The following is a 12,660-nucleotide window of genomic DNA, read 5'->3' as shown; positions in this document are numbered from 1 at the left end:
TGTAGTAGTCTACATATAGATGTAGTAGTAGTAGTCTACATATAGTATATAGATGTAGTAGTAGTCTACATATAGTATGTAGTAGTAGTGGTAGTCTACATATAGTATATAGATGTAGTAATAGTAGTCTACATATAGTATATAGATGTAGTAGTAGTCTACATATAGATGTAGTAGTCTACATATAGTATATAGATGTAGTAATAGTAGTAGTCTACATATAGTATATACATGTAGTAGTAGTAGTAGTCTACATATAGTATATAGATGTAGTAGTAGTCTACATATAGTATATAGATGTAGTAGTAGTCTACATATAGTATATAGTTGTAGTAGTAGTAGTCTACATATAGTATATAGTTGTAGTAGTAGTAGTCTACATATAGTATATAGATGTAGTAGTAGTCTACATATAGTATATAGTTGTAGTAGTAGTAGTCTACATATAGTATATAGTTGTAGTAGTAGTAGTCTACATATAGTATATAGTTGTAGTAGTAGTAGTCTACATATAGTATATACAGTGGGGAGAACAAGTATTTGATACACTGCCGATTTTGCAGGTTTTCCTACTTACAAAGCATGTAGAGGTCTGTAATTTTTATCATAGGTACACTTCAACTGTGAGAGACGGAATCTGAAACAAAAATCCAGAAAATCACATTGTATGATTTTTAAATAATTAATTTGCATTTTATTGCATGACATAAGTATTTGATCACCTACCAACCAGTAAGAATTCCGGCTCTCACAGACCTGTTAGTTTTTCTTTAAGAAGCCCTCCTGTTCTCCACTCATTACCTGTATTAACTGCACCTGTTTGAACTCGTTACCTGTATAAAAGACACCTGTCCACACACAATCAAACAGATTCCAACCTCTCCACAATGGCCAAGACCAGAGAGCTGTGTAAGGACATCAGGGATAAAATTGTAGACCTGCACAAGGCTGGGATGGGCTACAGGACAATAGGCAAGCAGCTTGGTGAGAAGGAAACAACTGTTGGCGCAATTATTAGAAAATGGAAGAAGTTCAAGATGACGGTCAATCACCCTCGGTCTGGGGCTCCATGCAAGATTTCATCTCGTGGGGCATCAATGATCATGAGGAAGGTGAGGGATCAGCCCAGAACTACACGGCAGGACCTGGTCAATGACCTGAAGAGAGCTGGGACCACAGTCTCAAAGAAAACCATTAGTAACACACTACGCCGTCATGGATTAAAATCCTGCAGCGCACGCAAGGTCCCCCTGCTTAAGCCAGTGCATGTCCAGGCCTGTCTGAAGTTTGCCAATGACCATCTGGATGATCCAGAGGAGGAATGGGAGAAGGTCATGTGGTCTGATGAGACAAAAATAGAGCTTTTTGGTCTAACTCCACTCGCCGTGTTTGGAGGAAGAAGAAGTATGAGTACAACCCCAAGAACACCATCCCAACCGTGAAGCATGGAGGTGGAAACATCATTCTTTGGGGATGCTTTTCTGCAAAGGGGACAGGACGACTGCACCGTATTGAGGGGAGGATGGATGGGGCCATGTATCGCGAGATCTTGGCCAACAACCTCCTTCCCTCAGTAAGAGCATTGAAGATGGGTCGTGGCTGGGTCTTCCAGCATGACAACGACACGAAGCACACAGCCATGGCAACTAAGGAGTGGCTCCGTAAGAAGCATCTCAAGGTCCTGGAGTGGCCTAGCCAGTCTCCAGACCTGAACCCAATAGAAAATCTTTGGAGGGAGCTGAAAGTCCGTATTGCCCAGCGACAGCCCCGAAACCTGAAGGATCTGGAGAAGATCTGTAGGGAGGAGTGGGCCAAAATCCCTGCTGCAGTGTGTGCAAACCTAGTCAAGAACTACAGGAAACGTATGATCTCTGTAATTGCAAACAAAGGTTTCTGTACCAAATATTAAGTTCTGCTTTTCTGATGTATCAAATACTTATGTCATGCAATAAAATGCAAATTAATTACTTAAAAATCATACAATGTGATTTTCTGGATTTTTGTTTTAGATTCCGTCTCTCATAGTTGAAGTGTACCTATGATAAAAATTACAGACCTCTACATGCTTTGTAAGTAGGAAAACCTGCAAAATCGGCAGTGTATCAAATACTTGTTCTCCCCACTGTAGATGTAGTAGTAGTCTACATATAGTATATAGATGTAGTAGTAGTAGTAGTCTACATATAGTATATAGATGTAGTAGTAGTCTACATATAGTATATAGATGTAGTAGTAGTCTACATATAGTATATAGATGTAGTAGTAGTCTACATATAGTATATAGATGTAGTAGTCTACATATAGTATATAGTTGTAGTAGTAGTAGTCTACATGTAGATGTAGTTGTAGTAGTAGTAGTAGTCTACATGTAGTTGTAGTAGTAGTAGTCTACATGTAGGACAGATGTTGTAAAAACAGATCAATAAGAGGATATAATAAACAAATTGACGATTTTTTTTAAACTTGTTTTTACTTGATTATTGGTGACTTTGTCAAGTGAATTTGGGTTTCTTAAAGTAACATGTATTATTGTTACTTCAGGTGCTGGCGGTGCTGAATGAGAAGACGAGGGAGAACAGTCAGCTGAGGTCAGACTACCATCGCATCATGGACATCGTAGCAGGGAAGGAGGCTGTGCTCCTCAAGGTGCAGCAGGAGAACCAGAGGCTGTCCACCATGTCTGATCCCTCAGGGAGTCAGGAGATGTTCAGAGAGACCATCCAGAACTTGTCTCGGATCATCAGGTGTAGTTGTGTTTGTACATTTGGTGCAAAAACATTACAGTAACTCAGTTGGTAGGACAAGGCGTTTGCAACTCCAGGATAGTGGATTTCATTCCTGGGAATGAGTGCATGACTGCAAGTCCATTTGAATTAAAGTGTCTGCTAAATGATGTACACTACTGTTCAACAGTTTGGGGTCCATAAAAAAAAAAAAGCCATATCTCAGACTGGCCAATAAAAAGGAAAGATTAAGATGGGCAAAAGAACATAGACACTGGACAGAGGAACTCTGCCTAGAAGGGCAGCATCCCGGAGTCGTCTCTTCACTGTTGACATTGAGACTGGTGTTTTGCGGGTACTATTTAATGAAGCTGCCAGTTGAGGACTTGTGAGGCGTCTGTTTCTCAAACTAGACACTCTTATGTACTTGTCCTCTTGCTCAGTTGTGCACCGGGGCCTCCCACTCCTCTTTCTATTCTGGTTGGAGCCAGTTTGCGCTGTTCTGTGAAGGGAGTAGTACACAGCGTTGTACGAGATCTTCAGTTTCTTGGCAATTTCTCGCATGGAATAGCCTTCATTTCTCAGAACAAGAATAGACTGACTAGTTTCGGAAGAAAGTTATTTGTTTCTGGACATTTTGAGCCTGTAATCGAACCCACAAATGCTGATGCTCCAGATACTCAACTAGTCTAAAGAAGGCCAGTTGTATTCCTTCTTTAATCAGTACAACAGTTTTCAGCTGTGCTAACATAATTGCAAAAGGGTTTTCTAATGATCAATTAGCTGGTTGCTGATAATGGGCCTATGTAGATATTCCATAAAAACTCTGCCGTTTCCAGCTACAATAGTCATTTACAACATTAACAATGTCTACACTTGTATTTCTGATCAATTTGATGTTATTTTAAATGGACAAAAAAATGTGCTTTTCTTTCAATCACAAGTACATTTCTAAGTGACCCCAAACTTTTGAATGGAAGTGTATGTATATATATATATGTATTTGTAATATATATAGTTGTGTTTTGGTGCCATCTTGCCCCCTCTAGTGTACTATGCCCTACTTGGTACTGTCATGTTTCTATGTGCTATTTAATTCTATTACAAATACAATTTATTATTATTGTTGTTGTTGTTATAATCAGAGAGAAGGACATTGAGATCGACGCGCTGACCCAGAAGTGCCAGACCCTGGTGTCGGTGCTGCAGGCAGGAGACTCTGGAGGCGTCAGCTCCAACCAGTTTGAAGAGCTGCTGCAGGAGAGGGACACACTGAAACAGCAGGCAAGATCAAATATTAGCGGTTTTGTCTGTTTTTACAGACCTATGCCTTGTGTCATAAAACCTTCTCACAGGACATAAAAACATTCATCCACATCACAGATGAGGAATCACTGTTTTTAAAGTGCAATAGCGCAATGCCATGTATAAAGGTGTGCCTATTGTAGCTGAGGCTAATGTAGCTGAGGCTAATGTAGCTGAGGCTAATGTAGCTGAGGCTAATGTAGCTGAGGCTAATGTAGCTGAGGCTAATGTAGCTGAGGCTAATGTAGCTGAGGCTAATGTAGCTGAGGCTAATGTAGCTGAGGCTAGTGTAGCTGAGGCTAGTGTAGCTGAGGCTAGTGTAGCTGAGGCTAGTGTTGCTGAGGCTAGTGTAGCTGAGGCTAGTGTAGCTGAGGCTAGTGTAGCTGAGGCTAGTGTAGCTGTGCCTAGTGTAGCTGTGCCTAGTGTAGCTGTGCCTAGTGTAGCTGTGCCTAGTGTAGCTGTGCCTAGTGTAGCTGAGGCTAATGTAGCTGAGGCTAATGTATATATTGAAGGTGCCAAATGTAGCTGTGACAAATGTATATATTGAAGGTGCCTATTGTAGCTGTGCCTATTGTAGCTGTGCCTAATGTAGCTGTGGCTAATGTAGCTGAGGCTAATGTAGCTGTGACAAATGTATATATTGAAGGTGCCTAATGTAGCTGTGCCTAATGTAGCTGTGCCTAATGTAGCTGAGGCTAATGTATATATTGAAGGTGCCAAATGTAGCTGTGACAAATGTATATATTGAAGGTGCCTAGTGTAGCTGTGCCTAGTGTAGCTGTGCCTAGTGTAGCTGTGCCTATTGTAGCTGTGCCTAATGTAGCTGTGGCTAATGTAGCTGAGGCTAATGTATATATTGAAGGTGCCTAGTGTAGCTGTGCCTAGTATAGCTGTGCCTAATGTAGCTGTGCCTAGTGTAGCTGTGCCTAGTGTAGCTGTGTCTAATGTAGCTGTGCCTAATGTAGCTGTGCCTAATGTATATATTGAAGGAGCCTAATGTAGCTGAGGCTAGTGTAGCTGTGCCTAATGTATATATTGAAGGAGCCTAATGTAGCTGAGGCTAGGGTAGCTGTGCCTAATGTATATATTGAAGGAGCCTAATGTAGCTGAGGCTAGTGTAGCTGAGGCTAATGTAGCTGTGTCTTTTTCATTATTATTTATTTTTTATTTAACCTTTATTTCACTAGGCAAGTCAGTTAAGAACAAATTCTAATTTACAATGACGGTCAAACCCGGACGACGCTGGGCCAATTGTGCACCGCCCTATGGAACTCTCAATCACGGCCGTATGTGATACAGCCTGGATGCGAACCAGGGACTGTAGTGACGCCTCTTGCACTGAGACCGCTGCGCCACTCGGGAGCCCGGAGTGTCTAATGTATGTATTGTAATGGTTCAGGTGAAGAAGATGGAGGAATGGAAGATGCAGGTGATCACCACGGTAAAGAACATGCAGCATGAATCTGCCCAGCTGGTAGAGGAGCTCCACAAGCTACAGGGACAGGTAACCATGATAATATATTATAATAAATATGTAATATAATGAGTCTGGCCAGCTGGTAGAGGAACTCCACAAGCTACAGGGACAGGTAACCATGATAATATATTATAATAAATATGTAATATAATGAGTCTGGCCAGCTGGTAGAGGAGCTCCACAAGCTACAGGGACAGGTAACCATGATAATATATTATAATAAATATGTAATATAATGAATCTGGCCAGCTGGTAGAGGAGCTCCACAAGCTACAGGGACAGGTAACCATGATAATATATTACAATAAATATGTAATATAATGAGTCTGGCCAGCTGGTAGAGGAACTCCACAAGCTACAGGGACAGGTAACCATGATAATATATTATAATAAATATGTAATATAATGAGTCTGGCCAGCTGGTAGAGGAGCTCCACAAGCTACAGGGACAGGTAACCATGATAATATATTATAATAAATATGTAATATAATGAGTCTGGCCAGCTGGTAGAGGAGCTCCACAAGCTACAGGGACAGGTAACCATGATAATATATTACAATAATTAATCATGTATAATATGTAATGATAATGAGCCTGCCCAGCAGTAATAATGTTAAGATAAAGTACTAAGGCAATTGGCGAAGTCACCCTAAACGATTGGCGAAGTCACCCTAAACGATTGGCGAAGTCACCCTAAATGATGGGTGAAGTCACCCTAAACGATTGGCGAAGTCACCCTAAACGATTGGCGAAGTCACCCTAAACGATTGACGAAGTCACCCTAAACGATTGACGAGTCACCCTAAACGATTGACGAGTCACCCTAAACGATTGGCGAAGTCACCCCAAACGATTGGCAAAGTCACCCTAAACGATTGACGAAGTCACCCTAAACAATTGACGAAGTCACCCCAAACGATTGGCGAAGTCACCCTAAACGATTGGCGAAGTCACCCTAAACGATTGGCGAAGTCACCCTAAACGATTGACGAAGTCACCCTAAACGATTGACGAGTCACCCTAAACGATTGGCGAAGTCACCCCAAACGATTGGCGAAGTCACCCTAAACGATTGACGAAGTCACCCTAAACGATTGACGAAGTCACCCCAAACGATTGACGAAGTCACCCCAAACGATTGACGAAGTCACCCCAAACGATTGACGAAGTCACCCCAAACGATTGGCGAAGTCACCCTAAGCGGAAACTCTGCAGATGGCCCAATGTCCCATCACCTTCCCAAATTAGAAAGATGTGAGAACTTGTGAAATCCTGATTTTATCCAAATAATCATTATTGAAATAACAGCGTACCTGAACAAAGGTCCTCATTAGTCGTCCCATCCCAACGTCTGTTGACAGATGCTACGATGACAGTTGTGTAATGTGTGTCTGTCCACCAGAGATTATGATAATGATGACTATTATCCTCGTGAGGACATTTAGGTTGCAGCTCTTGTGCATATATTAAAATATCATCAAGCAAACAACAAATACACACAATGATTAGAGTAGACATCACCGTAGACCCTATAGACATCACTATAGACCCTATAGACATCACTATAGACCCTATAGACATCACTATAGACATCACTATAGACATCACTATAGACATCACTATAGACAACCACTATAGACATCACTATAGACATCACTATAGACCCTATAGACATCACTATAGACACTATAGACATCACTATAGACATCACTATAGACCCTATAGACATCACTATATACCCTATAGACACTATAGACATCACTATAGACAACCACTATAGACATCACTATAGACATCACTATAGACCCTATAGACATCACTATAGACATCACTATAGACCCTATAGACATCACTATAGACATCACTATAGACCCTATAGACATCACTATATACATCACTATAGACAACCACTATAGACATCACTGTAGACATCACCGTAGACATCACCATTGACACTATAGACATCACCGTAGACCCTATAGACATCACCGTAGACCCTATAGACATCACCGTAGACCCTATAGACCCTATAGACACTATAGACATCACTGTAGACATCACCGTAGACATCACCATTGACACTATAGACATCACCGTAGACCCTATAGACATCACCGTAGACCCTATAGACATCACCGTAGACCCTATAGACATCACCGTAGACCCTATAGACATCACCGTAGACCCTATAGACATCACTGTAGACCCTATAGACATCACCGTAGACCCTATAGACATCACCGTAGACCCTATAGACATTCTCTTTTGTCATGTTTTTAGCTGAGTTTTCTGTTTTGTTTTTTTGAGGGTTCTCAATTGGGGGTGTTGGCATCGTAAATCATAATGTTTTATAGGTACATGATCACGATAGGATAAAGGTTGACATGAACTGTTTTGGCTCTGATCCTATAGGTGGATGCTGACAACGACTGCACCTCAAATCTCTCCGTGGATTACAGCCGTCTGATCCACAGCTATGAGCAGAAGGAGAGGAAGCTCGGCAGTCTCAGTCACGAACTAGCCCACGTCCAACAGACCATCAGCCAGCTGAGCAGTACCAAAGATGTACTGCTGGGGAAACTGGACAGTGTGGCACAGAGTCCCCAAGTCACCCCATTATCTGCTGCTCTGACGTCTTCTGCCCAGCCTCCTGCTGCAGTGGAACCTCCCAGACACCAGGTGGCAGCACCTGCAACACCGGGGAACCAGGAAGGACTGAGACAGGAGCTGGAGTCTCTGAGAGCCCTCCTGTCTGAGAGGGAGACTATGATCAGGACATTGCAGGAGAACAACCACCGCTTGTCTAACTCAGCCCAGGTGTCAGACAGCGAGCAGCGCGGCCAGGCCGACGAGGCCAGACAGGTCAGAGAGAGACTGGACGCCCTGCAGCGCTCTGTCAGGGAGAAAGACCTGCTCATCAAGACTAAAGGAGATCAACTCACCCAGGTGTGTGTGTGTGTGTGTGTGTGTGTGTGTGTGTGTGTGTGTGTGTGTGTGTGTGTGTGTGTGTGTGTGTGTGTGTGTGTGTGTGTGTGTGTGTGTGTGTGTGTGTGTGTGTGTGTGTGTGTGTGTGTGTGTGTGTGTGTGTGTGTGTGAGAGATATGAGGAAGGTCCAGCGTATGCGCTATTAAGACATGTCACTTTAAATAAAATCTAGATTCAATTGCAAGTGAGTAATGACCCCTTCATTAGAATGAGTACAACGGTCAATTCAGGTGAATTATATCATAATGGGTGGACTGGCAGCCATTTTGAGTGTCCACATAGGTGCAAAGCTGTAGAGTTCTAGCAGCCATTTTGAGTGTCCACATAGGTGCAAAGCAGAAAGTTTTAGCAGCCATTTTGAGTGTCCACATAGGTGCAAAGCAGGAAGTTCTAGCAGCCATTTTGAGTGTCCACATAGGTGCAAAGCAGGAAGTTCTAGCAGCCATTTTGAGTGTCCACATAGGTGCAAAGCAGGAGAGTTCTAGCAGCCATTTTGAGTGTCCACATAGGTGCAAAGCAGGAAGTTCTAGCAGCCATTTTGAGTGTCCACATAGGTGCAAAGCAGGAAGTTCTAGCAGCCATTTTGAGTGTCCACATAGGTGCAAAGCAGGAGAGTTCTAGCAGCCATTTTGAGTGTCCACATAGGTGCAAAGCAGGAGAGTTCTAGCAGCCATTTTGAGTGTCCACATAGGTGCAAAGCAGGAAGTTCTAGCAGCCATTTTGAGTGTCCACATAGGTGCAAAGCAGGAAGTTCTAGCAGCCATTTTGAGTGTCCACATAGGTGCAAAGCAGGAAGTTCTAGCAGCCATTTTGAGTGTCCACATAGGTGCAAAGCAGGAGAGTTCTAGCAGCCATTTTGAGTGTCCACATAGGTGCAAAGCAGGAGAGTTCTAGCAGCCATTTTGAGTGTCCACATAGGTGCAAAGCAGGAAGTTCTAGCAGCCATTTTGAGTGTCCACATAGGTGCAAAGCAGGAAGTTCTAGCAGCCATTTTGAGTGTCCACATAGGTGCAAAGCAGGAAGTTCTAGCAGCCATTTTGAGTGTCCACATAGGTGCAAAGCAGGAGAGTTCTAGCAGCCATTTTGAGTGTCCACATAGGTGCAAAGCAGGACGTTCTAGCAGCCATTTTGAGTGTCCACATAGGTGCAAAGCAGGAAGTTCTAGCAGCCGTTCAATCTGTGCATCTGTTTATTTCTCCAGGTGAGTGAGAGCCTGAGAAACCGTGAGAGCGACAACGAGGTGTTAAAACAAGCCGTGACCAACCTGAAGGAGCGAGCCCTTATCCTGGAGATGGATACCAGGAAGCTGAAGGTAGGTAGCCCAGCGGGCTAAGGAGTTACAACTTTTAGCCGGAAGGTGAATCCTGGGCTGGCTTGATCTGAAATCTGGAGGGCTGCTAAGTTCACATCCTAAAGACGGTGGGTTCTTGAGCAAGGCCCTTAAACCCACAACATGCTCTCCATCCAGCGGCACTGCACTGCAACTGTGAGGGGTCAAGTGTGAGGGGTCAAGTGTGAGGGGTCAAGTGTGAGTAGTCAAGTGTGAGGGGTCAAGTGTGAGGGTCAGGTGTGCTATCCGGAGGGGGTTGAGAGCGGAGCAGATGATATATTTCCGTCGTTGGCTGAAACCTGGACAATTAAAAGTTATTTTGAATTGTATTGAAGGATGAGAATGAGGCTGTGGCCCAGCGGAGCCGGGAGAAGGAGTCAGAGTTCAGAGCTCTGCAGGAGACCAACATGCAGGTGTCCCTCCTCATGAGGGAGAAGGAGTTTGAGAGGAGCGCCATGTCGGAGAAGGCTGCCGCCATGGAGAAGATGCTCAAGGACAGAGAACAGGTTAGGATGCTTGTACTGTACAAAATCAGTTAATGTAAACTACTAACTACACATTTTTGAGAGAGTGATCATTTGGGACTTAAAATGCTATAACTCAAATCCTTTATTGAACCAATGGAGCCAGAGGAGGTGTGGTATATGGCCAATATACCACGGCTAAGGGCTGTTCTTAAGCACGACACACTGCGGAGTGCCTGGACACAGCCCATAGCCGTGGTATATTAACCATATATCACAAACCCCAAAGGTGCCTTATTGCTATTATAAACTGGTTACCAACGTAATTAGAGCAGTAAAAGTAAACGTTGTTTTTTTTCATACCCGTGGTATACGACGGCTGTCAGCCATTCAGCATTCAGGGCTCGAACCACCCAGTTTATAATGCGTAATAGATTACAGATCTAGTGAAGGACGGTGAAATTCAATCAAAGTAAAATAGGCTATTAAATAGTTTAAATAAATTGACAAACACTTGGTTAAATCTTTTCACAAACCGATCAATAATGTATTCTTTCCTGACCCTGTAAAACAACACATTTCACTGCACCTATCCGGTATATGTGACTATATGTATATGTGTATATGTGTGTGTGTGTGTGTGTGTGTGTGTGTGTGTGTGTGTGTGTGTGTGTTTATAACCTGACCGTTCCATTGCGGTGTCCCATGGCAACAGTCAAAAGAGCGGGACGCAGAACCAGCTGATTGATCTTATTTTTTATACGTTTCCCAGGGCAACAGTCAGAGGTCAGGGGAGCTGAACCAGCTCCTGAACGAGCTGAGGTCCATGCAGGAGAAAGCTGTGGCCTTCCAGCAGGAAAGAGACCAGGTCATGCTGGCTCTCAAACAGAAACAGATGGACACCACAGCCGTACAGACAGAGGTAGGATGGATGGACACACACCAGGGTTTCCGTTAGGAAAATGGTGGCCCGTCCAGGGTTTCAGTTAGGAAAATGGTGGCCCGTCCAGGGTTTCTGTTAGTAAAATGGTGGCCCGTCCAGGGTTTCTGTTAGGAAAATGGTGGCCCGTGCAGGGTTTCTGTTAGGAAAATGGTGGCCCGTCCAGGGTTTCAGTTAGGAAAATGGTGCCGTCCAGGGTTTCTGTTAGGAAAATGGTGCCCGTCCAGGGTTTCTGTTAGGAAAATGGTGCCCGTCCAGGGTTTCAGTTAGGAAAATGGTGGCCCGTCCAGGGTTTCTGTTAGGAAAATGGTGCCCGTCCAGGGTTTCTGTTAGGAAAATGGTGCCCGTCCAGGGTTTCTGTTAGTAAAATGGTGCCCGTCCAGGGTTTCTGTTAGGAAAATGGTGCCCGTCCAGGGTTTCTGTTAGTAAAATGGTGCCCGTCCAGGGTTTCTGTTAGTAAAATGGTGCCCGTCCAGGGTTGCTGTTAGGAAAATGGTGCCCGTCCAGGGTTTCTGTTAGTAAAATGGTGCCCGTCCAGGGTTTCTGTTAGGAAAATGGTGCCCGTCCAGGGTTTCTGTTAGGAAAATGGTGGCCCGTCCAGGGTTTCTGTTAGTAAAATGGTGCCCGTCCAGGGTTTCTGTTAGGAAAATGGTGGCCCGTCCAGGGTTTCTGTTAGGAAAATGGTGCCCGTCCAGGGTTTCTGTTAGGAAAATGGTGCCCGTCCATTGTTTCTGTTAGGAAAATGGTGGCCCGTCCAGGGTTTCTGTTAGGAAAATGGTGCCCGTCCAGGGTTTCTGTTAGGAAAATGGTGCCCGTCCAGGGTTTCTGTTAGGAAAATGGTGCCCGTCCAGGGTTTCTGTTAGGAAAATGGTGCCCGTCCAGGGTTTCTGTTAGTAAAATGGTGGCCCGTCCAGGGTTTCTGTTAGGAAAATGGTGGCCCGTCCAGGGTTTCTGTTAGGAAAATGGTGCCCATCCAGGGTTTCTGTTAGGAAAATGGTGGCCCGTCCAGGGTTTCTGTTAGGAAAATGGTGGCCCGTCCAGGGTTTCTGTTAGGAAAATGGTGCCCGTCCAGGGTTTCTGTTAGGAAAATGGTGCCCGTCCAGGGTTTCCGTTAGGAATTGTGGCCTTTTTTAAAACATAAAATGGCGTAGAAAATGTTAAATATATCGTAAGATATTTTGGCCATATTGCCCACCCCTAGCACACACTGCTATTATTTGAAGGACACCTGTTAGGGGGGTTGTAACACATTAATAACCAATACGTAACACATTCATGAGCGGTACGTAACACATTAATAACCAATACGTAACACATTCATGAGCGGTACGTAACACATTCATGAGCGGTACGTAACACATTCATGAGCGGTACGTAACACATTCATGAGCGGTACGTAACACATTCATGAGCGGTACGTAACACATTCATGAGC

General features: G+C 43.9%; 1 protein-coding gene across 1 annotated transcript in view; it reads left to right on the top strand.

Moving 5' to 3' along the window:
• trip11 (thyroid hormone receptor interactor 11) overlaps positions 1-12,660 on the top strand; it is a 70,341-nt gene that overhangs the window by 30,973 nt on the left and 26,708 nt on the right. The window contains exons 18-24 of the mRNA XM_071382817.1: positions 2,542-2,744; positions 3,869-4,007; positions 5,428-5,532; positions 7,919-8,452; positions 9,693-9,803; positions 10,157-10,327; positions 11,058-11,207. Coding sequence (XP_071238918.1) covers positions 2,542-2,744; positions 3,869-4,007; positions 5,428-5,532; positions 7,919-8,452; positions 9,693-9,803; positions 10,157-10,327; positions 11,058-11,207 — 1,413 coding nt within the window. The remainder of the gene's footprint in view (positions 1-2,541; positions 2,745-3,868; positions 4,008-5,427; positions 5,533-7,918; positions 8,453-9,692; positions 9,804-10,156; positions 10,328-11,057; positions 11,208-12,660) is intronic.

Source organism: Salvelinus alpinus, chromosome 34 (genome assembly GCF_045679555.1).
Source record: "Salvelinus alpinus chromosome 34, SLU_Salpinus.1, whole genome shotgun sequence".
In the NCBI taxonomy this organism is placed as follows: Eukaryota; Metazoa; Chordata; class Actinopteri; order Salmoniformes; family Salmonidae; genus Salvelinus; species Salvelinus alpinus.
Note: the sequence above shows the minus strand (reverse complement) of the source record. Positions and strands in the feature narration are given on the sequence as shown.